We start from the raw sequence: 20,247 nt of genomic DNA on the forward strand, positions 1-20,247 counted from the left end.
TAATTTAATTCTGCTAATGACTGTTTTAGCAAAAGTAATTTGAAATGTATTTACTATCTTGAATGAGACAGATTCTTAATTTGAAAGGATTGTTGCAGAAAATGTAATCAAGATTAAAAAAATCGGTTTTTACTTAAGGAATTTTTTTCTCCAATTAGACAGCATTCCTAGCCTAAGAGAGGGCAGAGTCATACACAGTAGAGTGAACTCTTGCATGAATTGAGGCCAGGGTTTAGTTTTTACTACTTCTCAGTGCTCATATTTATGAGGGATTTTACAGCACTTCAGAGCAATCAGGGATTCACTTTTTCATGTTTATGCCCTCTATTCTCAGAATGATAAATCAATTTGCTCTGAACTATTGAAAATATAATTTGAAATGTTTTCCTCTTGTTATGATGAGCAGTTTGCAAATTCAGGCCACGCTGACCAGCCACTGGCATGGGTGGAGACTTGGTAAAGAAGTTTCCACAGCTACCATGGAGTGGCAAGCCCTCATGCTCTTAGCATCCTCCACCTGGACCACTACTTAAGTATCTGTCTGAATATGCTGGGCTTGGAGTCTTCAGTCTTGACCTTGCTGCTAACTGTGTTGACTTTTGGAAAATTTATCAACCTCACTATGCCTCATTTTTCATGCCTGCCAAAATGAGACACCATTGCCAATCTCATAAAGTCTGCCATAAGAAATGACCAAGTGGAAGTTTCTTCTCCTCAGTACAGAGTAGCAAACAAATTCTTCATAATGATACAGGTATTAATAATGATCATTGCTGCTTCAAATTTTATAGAGTTTCTAATTTGGCTTCAAATTTTAGAATTTTGTTTTATTTCATTTTACTTTTTTTTTTTACTTTCTACTTTGAAATAATTTCAAATTTACAGAAAAGGAGCAAGAATAGTCAAAAGAACTCCTCTAATTAGACTCATCAGTGCTGGGTATTTTGCTATATTTGCTTTATCATTCTCTCTTCATGTTCATGTTTTTTTTTTCTTTCCTGAACCATTTGAGAGTAGGTTACAAATATCATAAAACTTGAGGGTATATTTGCTAAGAACAAAAATATTCCCTCTCATAGTGTGTTGATACAATAATTTAAACTGCTTTAATTCCACATTATAATTTCATTTTGTACAAGCTCCATTCGGTTTGTGGGATCTTAGTTCCCCAACCAGGGATTGAACCCGGGCCCTTGACAGTGAAAGCCAAGAGTCCTAACCACTGGACCACTAGGGAATTCCCCACATTGTAATTTTCGACAGCAATGCTCCAGCCCCACCACAAGGTGCTTTCCAGTATAACAAAGTGAATTTAGTTGTCATGTACAGTTAGTTACATTTTAATTACTGTTTATTTTTCTTTGATTATGAAAATAATATATGCCCAGGGTAAAAAATTTCAGACAGTGAAGAGCAAAATGACACAGTTACCTTCTGAGGTTTTACTAAAAGGGCTGCAATCTCCGAGGTGACCACATTAACAATAGTAGTTATGTCATCTTTGAAACGGTCAGAAAAACGAGTCCTCCGAAAATTGTCCCGCTTGTCCATGTTATGTACATACTGGGCCATGCTTTTCACCTACAGAGAAGATGGGGGAAATGTCAACATGGAAACTGGTGACCTGCTTGTACACTATGGAAAAAGGGGAAAGCCTGGAAGAAAAGCTCATTAACAATGGACTTTCTAACACTTTATCTGTGCTGGTGGTTGGTTGCCCATGCAGGCTCTGGTCTGAAAATTGCTCCTGACACCCTGATGGTTACCATGGCAGCAGGAGGTGGGAAGGGTGCCCTCTTCCTGACCCCAAGTCAGGGGGCTCCCTTCTTGATGCTGACAAAGCCAGGGAGCTTAATTCTTCAGCTGCAGTGTCACAAGACTCCCCTTCTCTCAACTGGGAAGGCAGACCTGGACTGCGCCCCGCCCCGCCAGGACCACTGCAGCACCGTCCTACCACGGCACACAACTTTACAGGAAAAGGAACTGTTTATGACACTGTTTTTGATGTAAACTGAAGTCATTTCTGTCTCTGAAACTATAGTGAGAAGAAGACAGAAATGTCCTTCTTATGTCAGCTTCAAGTAGAACGGGAGAAAAGATTTTCCAAAAACAATTCTACAGTATGCAGGCTGGAAACTTAACCACTATTTGGAACACTGTCTCTAGGAGAAATTACGTTGTGAGTTTTATAAAACTAGCTTGCTAAATATACATATGCAAATATTTATATAATTATATATTTAAAATACATATTTAATGTATATGTAGTTTAAATAAAAACCTATATATCAATCAGTGATAGCCTGCATTATGACTAGGACAACACCAGCTCAATGCCTACCACAATTTCAAATCAACATCATGCTTATTTTTTTGGACTTCTTCCTGGGCCAGGAGATTCCTGGGTCAATACGGTCCGTTTGATAGAGTCTGAGGTTGTATCCTGTCCTTGTTGGAAACTCTCAGAGCTATTAGAAACAGCTGGATGGGAAAGGCTGGGAGATGGAATGGTTGGGTGTCTGCCCCTTCTATAAATGTGTCCATGATAGTCTGAGAGACACTGCAAAAACAAATGGCTCCGGAATGTTAAACTGTCCACACTTGCCTCAAGGTGACCCCCTAGGTCAGGACTGGAAGGAGAGGGGACAAAGACAGTGTGTGGGAAAATGACTTTCACTCCTCAGAGCACTGGGCTTCCCTGGTGGCTCAGATGATAAAGAATCTGCCTGCAGTGCAGGATACCTGGGTGTGAACCTTGGGTTGGGAAGATCTCTTGGAGAAGGGAATGGCTAACCCACTCCAGTATTCTCGTCTAGAGAATTCCATGGACAGAGGAGCCTGGTGGGCTACAGTCTATGCGGCTGCAAAGAGTCGGACATGACTGAATGATTAATACTTTCACCTTTCTAAGAGCTCTAATAGCAGATTTCTGTTTCTAAGAAGCCAGGGCTGGCAATTTTCTTTAGTACTGAGATAAACAGAGATTAAAAAAAAAGAAACAAACAATCAAAAAAAAACAAAAAAAAGGTAAACTATGAAGCAAAAGCAGATAGATAGGTAAATATGTTTTAAGACAATGCCATAGCCAGCTTGGGGAAGACCTAAAAATCTAAAATCCTAAAGCCCAGGGTAAGAACCCCAGTTTCTTCTCACAGTAGAGTCCTTTTTGGCTCAGGACACAGGGACGTGTCTGTACCCCACAAAGTTACAAATCCTCAGTGGAGGACCTGAATGAGACGTAGGAACTGGACCTAATTTTTGTCCCACAAAGTACCTCTCTCACTATGATCCTAACTAAGGACCGAGGAAGACAAGCCCCTTTGTTGGGGGCCACCTGCTCCTGATTCCCCACTGCCTAACCCACCCCAGTACTGGGTTTTTAGCACTCACTGTTGTGTTTGGCTCCTGCCTGCTGAGTTTGGCCATTCTACAACCAAATAGATAATCCTCACAATACCATACTTCCTGTCAGCTACTTGCCAACTACTGTGTCATTTGCATCTCCAGAGAGAAACACACATTAGAAACAGTAGTGGATTCGTGGTCATTATTTGTGGTGTGGGTTAAGGCAGGAAGATATTTTCCTCCATATGGGCCTCTGTGACCCATTCAAAGCAGGGATACTAAGAAACCCTTGGTGTAGACTTTGGGGTAAAGCAGTCACCATTTACCTCTGTGTCCCCAAAGTCTGGCTCAGCAGTTTCTGGAAGCATGGGGATTTATTCATTAGCAACTGTGAAATCTGCCCAAGGATTGTTTTCAACAGCTCTGATGATGCCAAAGTGGTTGTTCATTAGCACGTGGGCATTAATATAACTAAAGAGTGTTAAATCGCCTAGGCAGTTGGCTAAACCCAAGGAGGTTGTAGTTCCTTTCTCTTCAGGCTTCTTGGGAAAACAGCTGTTTTGGTGTTGAAACACCTTTTCATGCATCTGTAAGGCAACTGCATAAGCAACGTGTGGAGGACTGGGCACCCAGTCTGAATCCAAGATCAGTTTCCTTGCAAAGTCTGGCTGGGGCTGCAACTTTTCCATCTGCCTCCACCCTAGCTCCTTTTCTTGCCCTTCTCTGTCTACCTCTGAGCCCTAGGAAGCTGATCTCTACAGACTACATCATTCAGGACTCCTTGAACTTGGGCTTCTGCTTTTTTTTGGCTTCACCATGAAGCTTGCAGGATCTTAATTCCCCAACTAGGCATTGAACCCAGGGCCACAACAGTGAAAGCTCAGAGTCCTGACCACTAGACTGCCAGGGAATTCCCAACATGAAACATCTTTGAATCGAGATACTGCTTTCCTTTGGGACTCTCTTCTAAATGAAAAATCTGTTGGTCGTTCAGTTGTTTCTGACTCTTTGTGACCCCATGGACTACAGCCTGCCAGGTTCCTCTGTCCATGGAATTCTCAGGCAAGAATACTGGAGTGGTAGCCACTCCCTTCTCCAGGGGATCTTCCCTTCTCCCAGGGATTCAACCTGGGTCTCCTGCATTGCACACAGATTCTTTACCATCTGAGCCATCAGGGAGATTCTATAATATCAAAATGAGCTTTTGCTTCATGTCTTTCAAAATTTGCAGTATGGAAGATCAACTCAGTTGAAGATTATTTGTATGAATTATCTATAGATGGATTATGAGCAGAGTAAATCTTTATGGAGAAACTTGATGGTGGGTGGGATGGGTACAAAGAAGCAGGATGTACTGGGCATGGTAGTGGTGGTTTTGATTCTTTTCTTCCCTCAAGGGTTTATGGCCAGTCTTTTCCTGCCAAAGCACAAAGCTTGTGTCTCACTGCTAATGCTGCTGCTCCAAGACTTGTGAGCTGCAGCCATCCACCTGAATCAGCTTGGCTTTTAGAATGCAAATTCCTGGTGCTAGTTGCACATAAAGACCCTTAGCTCTGTTCAGGCCTCACAGGGCAGAGGCAGTGTGGCTTAATGGATCTTCAGCGTGCTTGGAAGGCACTTGGGTAGACTCCCCGCTTGGAAGGCACTTGCACCATCAGCTCCCTGTTCCTCATCGCAGTCAGTATTCTAGGGAGGGGTCCAGATCTGCGTGATTCTCATTAAGCACCCACAGGTGATTCTGCTGCAGGCATCTGGCATTGTGCTCTGAAAAGACATCGCTAGCAATACTTTTTTCCAGTGAGGGGTGGGAAATTGGTGGAACTCTAAGGCAGGGCAGGGATCCCCAACCTCTGGGACCTAATGCCTGATGATCTGAGGTGGAGCTCATGTAATAATAGGAGAAATAACGTGCACAGTAAGTGTAATGCATCCTGAAACCACCTGCCCTCACCTCTGGTCCATGGAAAAACTGTCTTCCACAGAACTGGTCCCAGGTGCCAAAAAGGCTGGGGACTGCTGCTCTAGCGGGTCTGAACCCTTGATGTGCTTCTGCTGCAGGGGCCTGACTTCTTTTCAACTCTACTGCACATTACTTCCCATTTCCTCAACAATGTATGCTTTGTTTCTTTTGACCTTTTTGTTCTCTATGTCCTGTTCCATGTTCATAGAGAACATGTCTTGTTCTCTATGTTCAGTATTGTCCTCTTTCACCTGGGCTTGAACTTACACAGATAAACTAGAGCTCAGGTGAAAATCCTACCACCTTTCTCTTAAAAAAAATTATCCACTTAAAAACCGTGTCACAGAGGAAAAACATCCAGTCAATGTGAAGCTAACGCTATTACTAAATTTCAATCCACTTTATCCTCTGGATTGTCTGTGTGTGTATTTTTGTGTAGTTAGTGTCTGTGTTTTCATACTTTTTCATTTAAGCTAATTTCACAATGCATCTCTATTTATAAACATTGACAAAATGCTTATTCTTGTGGCTTTATGGTAAAATCCTTTCACTTCCAGTATAAAATAGGTATTACTATTATTCTTTTCATTTTTAAATTAAAAAGTATGTTATACCATTTGATTTTCTGCTAAAGAACAGATGGAAGTTGCAGGTAAACGTATCTACAAGTTTCATTTCTCCCCTCAATGAGTATTAGTCGGTGCTTGTATGATGTCAAGCCATGTTCTGCATCTAAAGATAGAATAATGAAGAAGATAGACCCAAATCCTAGCAATCCAATAGGCAAGAGAGAAAAACAGATTGTGATAAGCACTAAGAAGGAAATAAAGAGGGTGTTTAAAAAGAGAGGAATAGAGTGGTAGACATATTAAGGTATGAGGAAGTCTGCAAAGGCCTCTTAGACATTAAAGCTGAGACCTAAAGAGAAGACCCGCTCCCCGACCCCCCGCCTCCAAAGTGTGTACGTGTGCAGGAGATGAGGGAAGTGAAAGGTAGGGAGTGGGGAGAGCATCTTAAAAAGGCTCTGAGACTGAAAAAGCCTCAGCAATTTCAAAGGACCTAACTGGAAACAATGTGGCTGAATGAGGGGGGGAGTGGTCTTAAGACAAGGTTAGAGATGAAGGGAAGCAGAATCATCCAAGGGCTTTTTAGGCCATGAGAAAAATGTGCACTTTATTTCCAGTACTCTGAAACTGAAACGTTTTAAAGAGGAAAGTGTCATTATCTGGTAACACTGAGTTGCCCTATACAGACTGGATGGGCAGAGGGCAAAAATGAGTGTATGTGGGCAAAGAGGATGTGCTTGCAGGCACGATGGCAGCTTGAGCAGACGGGGAGTGGTAAAGATGGGGAGATGTGGCAGGTGCAGGCACATTTTCAAGGCAGAATCAGTAAAGTTTGGTGGAAGGTGGATGAAGGGGTAAGGGAGAGTTAACACTGAAAGAATGAGCCCAGGTTTTCTGCAGGAGCAATTCAGTAGAGAAGATGTCAGTTCCTACTACAGGGAACCTCACTGTCTGTCTAAATGTGCTGTTCGTGCCCTGTTGAGCACAGATATACACGTGCAAGAATCTCACCAGAAGCTCAAAGAAGAACCAGGAGTACTTGAAGACTGTTTCTTTCACCATTCCAGTGCTGACCACCATCTGTAGGGCAAGCTCCTCATGGAAATGCTGGACAACAAACACAAAAACATTATATGTATGTAATGACAGTCTGTATTAGGTGTTTTATTTGCCAACTTTCCTTTTTCCCAATTGTAATAGTCTGTTAGTATTGATGCATTTGTCCCAGATGTCTTAGACCACTGTGGATAGTAAAGTCAATGCTGAAATAATCTGAGACTGGAGGGCATTTTAAGCAGGCAGAAGGCTGGTGGTGGTACTGTACTGGAGAGCTAGACTAGAAGGAATGGCCTCATCAGGGAAATGAAGCTTCTATGGGGGAAGCATTCATGGGCAGCAGTTGGAACTGGGGCTGTCTGTCATCTTTCTCCCAGGTTCCACTGTAAACCCTCTGCGTGACCATGTGTAAAGCATTCCTCTCCTAACCCCGAGTTTTCTCATATATAAACTCGATTGGTAGCAGTGGTTCTCAGACTTGAATGTGCATCAGAATCCCCTGGAGGGCTTGCTAAGAAACAGATTGCTGAGCCCACCTCCAGTGTTTCAGATTCAGCAGGTCTGGAATAGGGCCTGAGGTTATGTGCTGGGAACCTCGATTAGAGAAACACTGTCAAGATGGTAACTCCACTCCTTCCAGAGAGAACAATTTTTGTTTTTATAATCCATCTATGGCTTTGTGGGAAATGAAATGAGTTCAGTTTATGAGTAGTGGTGGTGAAGTCATGTCCGACTCTCGTGACCCCATGGACTATAGCCCACCAGGCTCTTCTGTCCATGAGATTCTCCAGGCAAGAACACTGGAGTGGGTTGCCATTTCCTTCTCCAGGGGATCTTCCTGGCCCAGGAATTGAACCTGGGTCTCCTGCACTGCAGGCAGAGCTACAAGGGAAGTCTTATCAGTAGATCATCTGTGTTAAAAAGTATAGAGGTAGCAGCTTGAACTCTTTCAGTTTCTAAACTTGTGTCCCAGGGTCTGATGCTCCACTTTATGTCTATACTTCTCACCAAGTCATGAGACTGCTCATCTGACTGCAAATGTAGCAGTGATTTTTTACACCTTTTGCATCTTCCCTATTCCCTAGTTTATCTGGATACTTGTTAATACTCTTGACAACAGCTTTGATGTCAAACAAGGTTAACAATAAAGGTGAGGCAACCAACCCATGTCAGTTTGCCTGTCATTTCACTAAGCCACAAATGTTTCCAGGCCATCAAGTCATCAGTCACTATGAAGGAGCAGACAGTGCACCCGGAGGGGAAGTCAGGATGGAGAAAGACAGGATACTGACTCTAGATAGTAAAGGTGCATATCTAAGGAATAATTTCAATGAGCCCAGACTCTTGTAGCTTCCCATATATAGAAAAACACTAAAATCATTAACTCAAGATGTCTAGTTTTTGTGAACATCTTTTGATGTGCAACTACATGTTTTTGGTTTTTTTTTCCAGTAAAACCTCCTATAAATCCTGGCTCTTTCCTTGACTCTTTGAAATAGTCCCTCAGAGATAACTGAGAGACTGTTTTCCAGGGTTCAGTCTTCAATAATGTCCCCCAATAAAACATAACTCTCAAATTTTAGGTTGTGCATTTTTTTACCAGTCAACACTATCCTGGCCTTAAAATGGAAAGCCCTGCATCCCAAGGACCCCCCAAGACCCAGGAAAACTGGGATAGCTGGTTACTCTAACTGATGGCAAAAATGACATCTGAGCATTTTCTGTGGATTTCATTTATCTTAAACCATAAAATGTAGAATAAACACAGATGAACTCATTTTTTAAAATTGCTCAGTGGGTAAGAAAGCTGAAACTACTTGAATACCCTAATATCACATCCTAGGGTAATGGCATATGTGAAAATAAAGTTTTAAAGTCAACACTCAGAGTAAAAATTAATTAGAGCAAAGCTTACCCTTGATAAACCTTTAAATTACCCACACTGTATGGTAAGTATGCAACACAGTTTACTGATTCTTAAGTACAGTAAAATTGAAGAGTTACTCACATAAACTAAAAGGAGACAAACAGAAAGTTCTCTGTGCAGATGTCTGGGTATTTGAACTGACGACATCCCTGGATGATTAATGGGGACACATGGAGAATGCTAAAGTGTTTCTGCTTGTCATTGGCCCCACTTCATTCTGTTGAGTGAGTCAAGCCTTTACAATTTTAATACATATGAAAACATGTTGAGACTTTAGGGAAGTTCCTCCTCTTGGGAGAGGTGCAGGGCTGCATGTTAATCTAGCAGGTGGTCTAAGCTCGCCTGTGATATAACTCAGCTATACCCGGATCTTCCCATTGTAAGAAAGAGACGCTCCACGAGCTTCAAAGGTAACTGCCGGAAAATAGGTCAGTTTGACCGCCAGAGTCTTATGGCAAGAGGAGATTAGAGGACGATAAGCTGCTTCTTAAAGTAATTTATGTTGCTTACCAGGCAACATTATTACAAGAACACCTTGCTCTGGAGGTTACAGAAAATAGCCAAGCAGCTAAACCCTGTTTGCTGAGCAACTAAGGAGACACACTGGCTAGACCTCCCCCTGAAATGAAATGATTCTCTGCTGGTCACTGAAATGACCAGAAACAAAATCAAAACAAATTAATTGCTCCCAGAAGAAATCAGGCCCTGCCTGAAGAAAACAGGTGTAGGCAAATCATGGTCCTTAAGAAGGAAAATAGTACTTGTAACCAGTCTCCGCAAAGCCCAAAGCTAAGGTTTAGAGTAAGTGACATATTTATTTTCAACACTTCATACATCTTCTTTCACTTCTTTTAGAATTAACTCCTGGTACCTCCTTCCAGACAAGCGGGGCCCAGATTTGTGCCAAGTCTGCAGCACCGGACCTTCCAGGGCCTCCCCATGCCTGATCTTTCCCCCACCTAGGCCAAAGTGAGCTGTGCTGAGGCTCATTCCCTTGGGGCCTGTTGAATACACATATTTCCCTGTGAGCTTCTGCAAAGAGTTTCCTATATGAGCCTTCTTTTTTTTATTTTTTTTTATTTTTTTATATTAGCCTTCTAATCAGCATATTTACATTTTTATAAGGGTCTTGAAAGACACTCAAGGCATTAACTTAAGTAGTGACTAAATTGGTGAGACCCTTGGATACCAGGCAGAGGTGAAAACTTGGGGCAGACAGGTTTTTTTTTTATTCCCCACCCTTAGATCACACAACATGTGACAACTGAAGAATTCTATTAATATAAAGAGACCTGGTGAGCGGTTTAACAGCTTGTCAAGTCTCTGAATTCATAGGTAAGGCTGATTAGAAAGAATTACAAGGAAGCTTTTCATGTCTGATACAGTATTGAAATGCTCATGCTCAGTCGTGTCTGATTCTTTGTGACTCTATGGACTATAGCCTGCCAGGCTCCTCTGTCCATGGGATTTTCCCAGGAAGAATACTGGAGTGGGTTGCCAGTGAAATAAATGATACCTAGTTACTGCCTTCACTGTGTTGAGGATGAACTGTCCCCACTTCTCCTTTTACTAAAAAAGAAGCTAACACAGTATGGTTCCTGGAGTAGCATCAGCTGGGAACTTGTCAGAAATGTAAACCCTTGGACCTTATTTTCAGTTCAGTTCAGTCACTCAGTCGTGTCCGACTCTTTGCGACCCCATGAATCGCAGCACGCCAGGCCTCCCTGTCCATCACCAACTCCCGGAGTTCACTCAGACTCATGTCCAGCGAGTCAGTGATGCCATCCAGCCATCTCATCCTCTGTCGTCCCCTTCTCCTCCTGCCCCCAATCCCTCCTAGCATCAGAGTCTTTTCCAATGAGTCAACTTTTTGCACAAGGTGGCCAAAGTACTGGAGATTCAGCTTTAGCATCATTCCTTCCAAAGAAATCCCAGGGCTGATCTCCTTTAGGATGGACTGGTTGGATCTCCTTGCAGTCCAAGGGACTCTCAAGAGTCTTCTCCAACACCACAGTTCAAAAGCATCAATTCTTCGGCACTCAGCTTTCCTCACAGTCCAACTCTCACATCCATACATGACCACTGGAAAAACCACAGTCTTGACTAGACGGACCTTTGTTGGTAAAGTAATGTCTCTGCTTTTGAATACGCTATCTAGGTTGGTCATAACTTTCCTTCCAAGGAGTAAGCATTTTAATTTCATGGCTGCAATCACCATCTGCAGTGATTTTGGACCCTACTTTAGATCTACTGAATCAGAAACTCTAGGGGCCAGCAGTCAGTTTTAACAAACCACCCAAGTACTTCTGATACACAGTAAGTTGGAAAACCACTGAGTTAGGAGGTAATTGGGTGGTGAAAAGATGGGGGATCTGGAACAGGGCTGCCAAAGTGTGTGTGTGTGTGTGTGTGTGTGTGTGTGTGTGTGTGTGTGTGTGTTCTGTATGTACATTAGAAGAGCAGGAACAAGGAAGGAGAGTACTATTTTTAATAATAGTGAGAAGGTGGGCAACGTATCCTCACATGGCCCTGTTCGGTACCTTTTTGCTGACTGGCCTGGGGGCTGTTGTTGAACTTGGAGCATCACTATTGCTGGAGCAATAGTAAGACATCCGGTTGCAGCTGCGATCAGCAATCTGAAATACACAACCATGACTCCACAGTCAACCCACAGTGGTCCTCAGAAAGATGAGCCAATGGCCTGGAAATCAGCTTAGAATTCATTGTTAATGTATTTTTTTTTTCTGGTTACAAAGGTAAAACAATTGCCAAAAATAAACATAAAACAAAGCAAATAAGGTAAAGTATACCTAACTCTACTTGCTCTGGAGATATTCACTGTTAGCTGGTATGGAGCCACCTAGAGTCACATCCTAGTTAAGAAACAGTCCCTTCAACTAAGTCTCTGACTTAACTCGAAGAGAAGGGGAAAAATATGTGTGGGAACAGTGCCTCTCTGTGGGTTAACATGGTACTGTTCCCAGTCTCCTCGACACTATTTATTAATTTGTCAAAAACAAAACAAAACAAAACAAAACACTTCTGAAAGGAAGATGAGGCTTGATTTTTCTAGACAAAATTTTCTCCCCTCACTACCAAATAATTTAAAAACTGTTAACCCATTCCACAGACAAATTAAAAATCTTCACTTTCATTAAAGGAAACTGTAAAAATCAAATCTGTCAGTAACAGGTGCTATCCGCTTCTCCCCTAGGCAATCTGAAGTGATATTGCCTAAAGGGGACTTAGATGTGAAACTGAACCAGGGTGCGCTGGCAAATGCTTAACAACCAGCTCTCAGAGGGGAGGGGCTGATCTGTAGAATTTGCCAATTACTGTGCTGTGAATGCTTCCGTCATGCCTGATTTTAAGTTAACAAGACATTACTGAATATGGGGTTGGGAAGAGATACGCAGTAGCAAACCAACCATATAGTATTTCCACTGCACAGAAACAACAGACATAAATAACCTCGAAAATACAGATAACAATAAAATATAGTAAAATACTTATGAAGGGATGAGATTTGAGTACTCCCTTGTAAAAACAGAATAATTTCAGATTTATGGACAAGTTGCAGATGTTGCACAGAAAGTTCTTGGATACCCTTCGTCAAATTCCTCTTATGTTATATCTTACATAACTATGGTATATTTGTCAAAATTAAGAGATTAGCATTGCACATTAACTGTTAACTAAACCATAGGCTTTATTCAAATTTCACCAATTTTTCCACTTGTGTCCTGTTCTGTTCCAGAAGACCACAATGCATTTAGATTACCTTTGTTTTTCATATAACTTATGTGTTAATTGATACAATTTAATTTTTAATAATGTCTGTGTTTAACAACTGGTTCAGAAAATTCCTGGAAATTTAACAATTAGTTCTCAGAAACTGATATGAACGAGCTCTAGCACATCCTTGCATTTATTCGGTATATCAAAAAGGGTATTTCACACGATTTCATAAGATATAACCTATATATCATCAGAATCTCTAGGAGTGAATCTGTAGATGATTCTTACATTTATCCAGGGTTCAGAACCTCTGCAGAGCCAAGGAAAATCAGGCTCAAGGCAGGAACAGACTTGCCCATGACCACAGGCCGGAGTGCGATCAGATCGAGACCCAACCCTGGTCTCCAGATTTTCTGTCTCACAACATACTGTCTCAAGTGCGTGTCTCAAGGGAAATGATGTCAAAACCTAAAGAGTTTGATTTATCTTCATCAGAGAAAATGACTTTATTCTAAAAGACTAGCCACCCTGAGGTCACAGATAACTGGAAAGAAAATTAGATTAAGAATTCATGGCAGTTTTGTACATACATGAAAAACCACTTTATTATACATTTTAATGGGATGAATTTTTTAGTATGTGAATTGTATCACAATTAAAACAAATTTCAAGTGAGAGGCATTCTACAAAATACCTGACCAGTATGCCTCAAAACTGTCAAAAACAAGGAAAATCTAAGAAAGTGTCATAACCTAAAGGAGCTAAGGAGATATCACTACAAGATATAATGTGGTATCCTAGGTGCGATAGAATAGAATAGAAACAATACATTCAGGAAAAACTAAGAATATCTGAATAAAACATTAATTTTAGGTAATAATATGTTACATGTGTTTCATTAATTGTGACAAATGTGCTATTTTAATGTAAAATATTAATAACCGGAAAACTATTGAGCACACAAAAATTTTCAGTTATATATAGATGCAACTCTATATATCCCAAACTTTTATCAAATAAAAAGTTTATGAAAAAAAATAATTCATGAAAGGAAAACAATCTAGGGCAACTCACTGACCCTCTCAGGATCTCAATTTTTGTTTACAAAACTTGGCTTTGATCTTTGGGGTTCTTACATGGGATAATCAATCTATGGATGTTAATAAATCTGAAAGGCAGGTATTAAAAAATAATACAAAAAAATGAAAAAAAAAAAAACCCTTTCTAGGCATCAAAAACAGTTAAAACTCATTTTTTCCCTGAAAATAAAACTCAAGGTATTCACAGATGCCATGGGGCTAAACCAGCTATGCTCAAGAAACTTCCCACCGAAGTCCACTAACTCTGCTCAGACCCCCAAATGCCAGTCTTGCCTCTATATCTTTCAGAATGGTCTCAGTAATTTCAAAATAAAAGAATTTTAATAACTTGAAAGCTGTGCATTTGACCAAGACAGTAGGCAGCAGGAGTGGTTGATTTTGTGTTGTCTCTCCAGGTGTTAGTCAGAAGTTAAATAGCCTACGTCTCAGTCCAGGGCTTGCCACCTGCCTTACCTTTGAAGACATGATGCTCTTAACTTCCTCATCTGCTGCACAGTGTGGCCCCGCGAGGTCTGGGTTACTGCTGCTCATCACCCGGGCCTGCAGCAGCTTCGAACTCACAGCTGCAGCAGATGTGCGTCCATACGTGTGGTAGCGAGGGTCTGGGAGGACAGTGGGGCCACCTGCAACCCACCAGGTACAGATGTGTCAACACAAAGGGATCAGAGTCACTTACTGGATTTGAGGAGGAACCAAGGAGGGATGGGGTAGATAGTAGAGCAGACACTCAACAGATTAGGTCTTGGAATTAGAGTCTTATCAGCAAATACCTAAGGGAGACAATTTTGGGGGGAAAGACAGGGTGTAAGGCAGTGGGTAGAGCTAAGGACTGTGGTAAACTGCGAGCACATGTCTCATCCAAAGACAAGGGCTGCTCCTCAGCTCTGGCTTATTATTTCTCAAGACAAGCTGGAAATGGGGGTATTTTTATTTATTAATATTTAAACGATGACAGATTTATAAGTCTTGCATTTCTGAGATTTGAGAATCCAAGGAACCCTCTGAGCCTTATAAGAATAAGAACACACTATATATAGCAAGGTGTTTCGCCTTTAAGTATTTACATATTCAAAGGTGATTATGTAAGTCTGTGAATATTACAAGTATTTTTAAAAACACTTGAAATTATAGGTTTACTTGAAATGAGGCTACATGGACTAATAAACATGCCAAGTTCCTTTGTTAGGGCCTGGAATTTTGTTAACTGATTGACGCTACTTTTTATATCATGCTGACCAGATGTTCTGGTTGAGTGGAGAAATGAATTATTATTTCTGTTTAGTTTGGGAGGAAATGAGAAAAAGGATTTATTTTTTCATAATGTAAAGTTTAGGAGCCATTGCTTACCACTGCTATCAAAGACATATTTTTTCCTTATCATTATTCTCCTAGAATTGTAGGCATCTGTTATTACTTCCCCAGCTCTTACAAAAGGAGATTCTCAGCTGAATTAGAAATTACCAACTGGGTAAAGATCAGTGATGGATTATCAAACAAGCAGAAAAAAATTAGTGCTCAGAGTACAAAAAAAGAGGAGGAAGGCTGATAGAAAGCAAGACAGAAAAATCTAGAAATAAGCTTTCAATTTCAACATTCATGTAAGTTTTTCTCACTCTGAAAAATAAAATTTAACTTCCGGGCTTTTAATTTTATTTGGAATTCTGTAGCAGTGGGGTGGGGTGAGGGTGCCCTGCCCCCCAGACTCCCACGCTGGGGGGTGACGGTACCTGACTTGGGCATGTCTCTCTGTGGCTCCGGCAGGCGGAAGACGTAGTGCACGTAAGAGGCCAGCAGGCAGTTCCTCCCGTGCTGGTCCTTGCCCAGGCCCTTGCTGTTGTGCAGACTGTTGGCGGTGACCACCACGGACTCGAAGGCAAACTGAGAGAAGTTGGCTGAGGAACCAAGAGAAAAATGGGTGGCCCCACGGTGGGTCCTTAATGAACTTGAGGTGGAACATTCTTTGGGGACAGTGACAAGGAGTCCTGGCCACTGACCAGCTGAACCAGGCCAGTCAAGATGGTGGCCTGGGGCAGGGTGAGTTGTTTTAGTAAATTCCAGCGTGTGGCTCCGCTACTGCAAAGGACTTCACATCTCTCCTTCTGCCAGTGCTGTGGTTTTTCAGGACAAAGATGTGAGCGTGTCCAGATAGCCTCCCCTCTGGAAACCATGCGGTTAATGGGTGCTACTCAGTGGGGACTGCTCTGACATCACCAGTATCATCTAGGATCCTGTTAGAAGTATAGAATCTCAGGCCCCACGGCAGACCTACTGAGTTAGAATCTGCATTTTAACCAGATGCCCACGTCATTCTTACGCACTCTGGTTTGAGATGGGCTGTTGCACAACACAGATTCTTGGTGCACAGATTAACCTAAAAACTTATGTGTATTATGTCAGTCCCTGGTCCTGTACAAACAATGCTTCACCGTATAGGCTCTGTGTTTAGGAGCTCAAGCCCTCCACAATTTGGCTCCACCCTACTTATTCCACCTGGTACCCTTTCCTGTTCAAATTCAACTTCCTTAAACTAAGGCAGTCTTTATATTGTCCCCATCACATCTGCTTCTCACTTCTGCAATTTTGCTCATGCTGTTGTCCTCATTTAGAAAGCCCATGTTGCTCCCACCAACTAAATCATGCCTACTCTTCAATGCTTGGCACACTCCCATCTCCTTAAGGAAGCCTCTGACTCCACTCAGTCCCGGGATTAATTGACACCATATCACAAGATTCTTAGACTATGTCCAGTGGTAAACTCTGTCTCTCTGATAGGCTGGAAGCCTTTCTAGGGCAAAGTGCATTTCTCATACTTTGTGGTCTCCCCACTGTGCCTTCTATTATGCCTGACACAGGTAAGTTCTGAATAAGTACTTTGAGAATAAGCACCTTAAACAATTCTGCCTGTTTCAACACCCTAGACTCCCAAATGTCAGCTCAAAATGTGTGTATGAATGTTTTGTCTAGCAGCTGGGGATGTAGTATACCAAACATGTAGGGGAGGAAAGTAGAAAGAAATCCAGGGAAGAAAGAGATGGCCATTCCGCAGGAATCTAGCTGGAGAGGCACCAGCTACACGTAAGAGAAGTTACCTGACAACACAGGATGCCTTGTCTGTGCAGGTACAAAAGATGCCCTCCAGGATACAATACACCCAGGGATTCAGAGGTCACGCTCTTCCCTAGCTCTGAAAGTTCCCCCGTGTGTCCCAGGCTACATGTTCATTGCTCCCTCCCCACCGACTTACTCCTATTACATGGCCCAGTAGTGTTATTTCCTTCTTTAATGACACTCCCAGAAAAGTGTATTTTGAGACTTTTTTCTGAACCACTTCTTTTGGTGAACCAGACACTCCAGTTCTCTGCTTCTGCCAATCTCATCTCATCTCACTGTTTTCATTTTGGCTTCTCTCCTTTTATCCCTCCTTTAAAGCCATCCTAAACACAGTCTTCTGGGGGGCTCCCTCTTCCTCCCAAATGGATATTCACCATCCTCCCAACAGTATTCAGCTGTGTTCCTTTGAGGACTTGCGTCCTGTGCTGCTGCTCTTTGCTATATTTTATTGTAAGTCCTATTGATTATTATTGCAAAACCTACAACTCTAAGCACAGTACTGGCAGCATGGAGGATACCCAAAGGTAACTGCTAAGCTGGAAAACACAAAATAATACAAGCCCTGCTGAAAACAGTGGCAAACAAAGACGCCTACAGAAGCCAGTCTATTTCTGAAGCAGTTAGAAAAGCCACTGGACCCAGGCACTACACCATGTTATTTCCAAAGGAAGTCTTACACATTGTATTTAGGGTTCATTTGTTAAAAGTAAGCATTTAAGACGAGCAGTTGCCATGGCTGAGGGGAGGGGAGAATGGGGTGACTGCTCAGGAGCATGGGGTTTCATTTGAGGCTGATGAAAATGGTCTGGAATTAGGTAGTGGTGATAGCTGCATTTGGAGAAGGCAATGGCACCCCACTCCAGTACTCTTGCCTGGAAAATCCCATGGATGGAGGAGCCTGGTAGGCTGCAATCCATGGGGTCGCTGAGAGTCGGACACGACTGAGCGACTTCACTTTCACTTTTCACTTTCATGCATTGGAGAAGGAAATGGCAACCCACTCCAGTGTTCTTGCCTGGAGAATCCCAGGGACGGGGGAGCCTGGTGGGCTGCTGTCTGTGGGGTCGCACAGAGTTGGACACGACTGAAGCGACTTAGCAGCAGCAGCAGCAGCAGATAGTTGCATTACCTAGTGAATATATGAAAAAACCACTGAGTTGTGCACTGTAGTGAATTTTATGGTATGACATTATATCTCAATAAAAAATGGATCACACCACACTGAATTTCAATTTACAGTGTTCCTTTACTTCCATTTAATCTGTGTTATCTTATTTCTTTAAAACACTGGATTCCCTTGTTGTCAAATCAGCAAAAATAGTTCAGAGATAAAAGGAATCCATCAGTTACTGCGGGTGTGCTCAGTTGTGTCTGACTCTGTGACCTCATGGACTATGGCCCGCCAGGCTCCTCTGTCCAGGGGATTTCCCAGGCAAGATTACTGGAGTCAGTAGCATTCTCTCCTTCAGGGGATCTTTCCAACCCAGGGATTGAGCCTGAGTCTCCTGCATCTCCTGCACTGCAGGCAAATTCTTCACTGATGAGCCATTGGGGAAGCCCCCACCAATTACTAAGAATGGAATTTAAAGGACTGCCTTCAGTCATTCAACACATTTATTTTTTTAAAAAAATCTATAACTTTAAGCATCCATTAATGTTTCTTTTTTCAAACACCCAGGGAGTCTCAAAAAAAACAGCAGTGGACTTTGTCTCCTCTGGACTCACAGCCTCGATAGATCCCATTGGCCCTGCTCCCATGTTTCTAAAATAAGGCACTGCCTGTCTCTTCCCAGCCCCCCAAACCTCCTACCTGGCTGACCAGCGATGACCATGGGCTGCACAAACAGCTGGAAGAGCTTGTCCAGCACCAGATGCAGGAAGAGCACAAGGGGCTCTAGGCGGGAGGAGTTTAGGCAGATGATGCTGAGCTTCAGCTCATGTTCCAGTGCCGATTCACTGATCTTCTGGTCCAGCACACGGATGGGGAAGGTCACCTGGCTCTCCAGAGAGTGGCAGAGGGTGAAGAACTTCTCTAGATGGTTGTCCTGGGAAGGCAGATGGCAGGCCTTGTGGGTCTCATCCCATCAACCCTCACCGGTGGATTCATAAACACAATCAAATAGCGACTTCTAGGAAGAACCACTCATCTAGTGATTCAGAGCAGGAGATCTAAGACATGGATGTTTCAGACCTAGGTTATGTATGACTTCTTCACAGAGTGGTGTGCATAACATAGATCCTCTCTGTAATTATTAACTTAAGAAACATTAATTTGTACTCTGACCTGTTTATAGGCAAGGGCAAATACACTGGGCAAACACAATGCCAAAATAAGGGCCTAAGCCGATGCAAAACTCAGTCAGTGGCAGGAAAAGAAGGGAAAGTAGAACTGAAAAAAATGCTGGAGGAAAAATGGCAGCATTACAGACAGAAACATCTGACAGTGCACGTACCAGGCTGCTTCGAAAATTTTATAAGGTCTTTATTTCTTTCAACATTAAATAAAACCTAACAGGTTTTCAATTTCCCACACAGAACTAAAAGGTCTTTTTTTTTTTTTTTTTGGTTTTATCCGTGCACAAAGCTTTTCATTGATCTTTCATTGACCTGTCCTTAGGAGTCTCTCTGCTGCACCCCATCTTCATTATTAGTCTTTTGCTCTGATTTAAACTTGACCTTGATGTTCCTTACCTGGGTGTGAACAGAAGAAACAGCTTGCACTTCAATATTGAATACTCCCTTATGTCCTTCAGCCCATTTAATGGGAGGATTCTGTGAAGGGACTTTCTGTATTAAAAGGGAAAAATAAAAGCAATTCAATTCCCTTTTCTCATTACTAACAAGGAGAGTAAAGTGACTTGGCAATAGATATCAGGGTTATACAAATATAAAAATTCCTGGAAAACACAACTTGGCCTTAGAGTTAGGAGCCCTGGATTCAAGTTCAGTTCTATACCAAACTAATTATTTTTACTTTGACAAGTCAGTGAGACTCTCTGGGGCTTTGTTTTCTCATGCTGAAAGGAGAGGTTTGAAGTGAGTGATCTGTCAAATTTAAGCGTCCATCAGCAGGTGGTAATCCTGATTCTAAGAATTAAAGTAATATCCTAATGATTTCTCTATTAATCAGGACAATGCCAGAACAAAGTGTAGAATAAAAGGCATGAAATTTTAATGCTTTTGAGTGACTGCAGTTTTGTTCCCTTTTAACAAAATGTATCTAAGTAGCAGTCCTTCTAGGCTCCTGCTTTAATTACTCAAAATGACTTTTTATACCATTCATATGTCAATAGCCCCGAAGTCCTCAGAGACCATTTCTTGCCTTAAAATCCTGAGGGAATTGTCCTCTTACATCACTGAGGGAAGAGGGCCCACGCTCACCCAGCCATGTGAGTGCGGGTTTTGTGTCTCTTGCACTTTAATGAAAGGGTGCATGCTGTACTT

General features: G+C 42.1%; 1 protein-coding gene across 5 annotated transcripts in view; it reads right to left on the minus strand.

Moving 5' to 3' along the window:
- DOCK8 (dedicator of cytokinesis 8) overlaps nucleotides 1-20,247 on the minus strand; it is a 241,736-nt gene that overhangs the window by 66,618 nt on the left and 154,871 nt on the right. For all 5 annotated transcript variants that reach the window (XM_059888931.1, XM_059888930.1, XM_059888932.1 and 2 more), the window contains 7 exons: nucleotides 19,495-19,590; nucleotides 18,614-18,848; nucleotides 15,420-15,584; nucleotides 14,146-14,315; nucleotides 11,395-11,490; nucleotides 6,883-6,978; nucleotides 1,432-1,581 (listed from right to left, as the gene is read on the minus strand). In XM_059888931.1, coding sequence (XP_059744914.1) covers nucleotides 1,432-1,581; nucleotides 6,883-6,978; nucleotides 11,395-11,490; nucleotides 14,146-14,315; nucleotides 15,420-15,584; nucleotides 18,614-18,848; nucleotides 19,495-19,590 — 1,008 coding nt within the window. The remainder of the gene's footprint in view (nucleotides 1-1,431; nucleotides 1,582-6,882; nucleotides 6,979-11,394; nucleotides 11,491-14,145; nucleotides 14,316-15,419; nucleotides 15,585-18,613; nucleotides 18,849-19,494; nucleotides 19,591-20,247) is intronic.

This window comes from Bos taurus, chromosome 8 (assembly GCF_002263795.3).
Source record: "Bos taurus isolate L1 Dominette 01449 registration number 42190680 breed Hereford chromosome 8, ARS-UCD2.0, whole genome shotgun sequence".
Lineage (NCBI taxonomy): Eukaryota > Metazoa > Chordata > Mammalia > Artiodactyla > Bovidae > Bos > Bos taurus.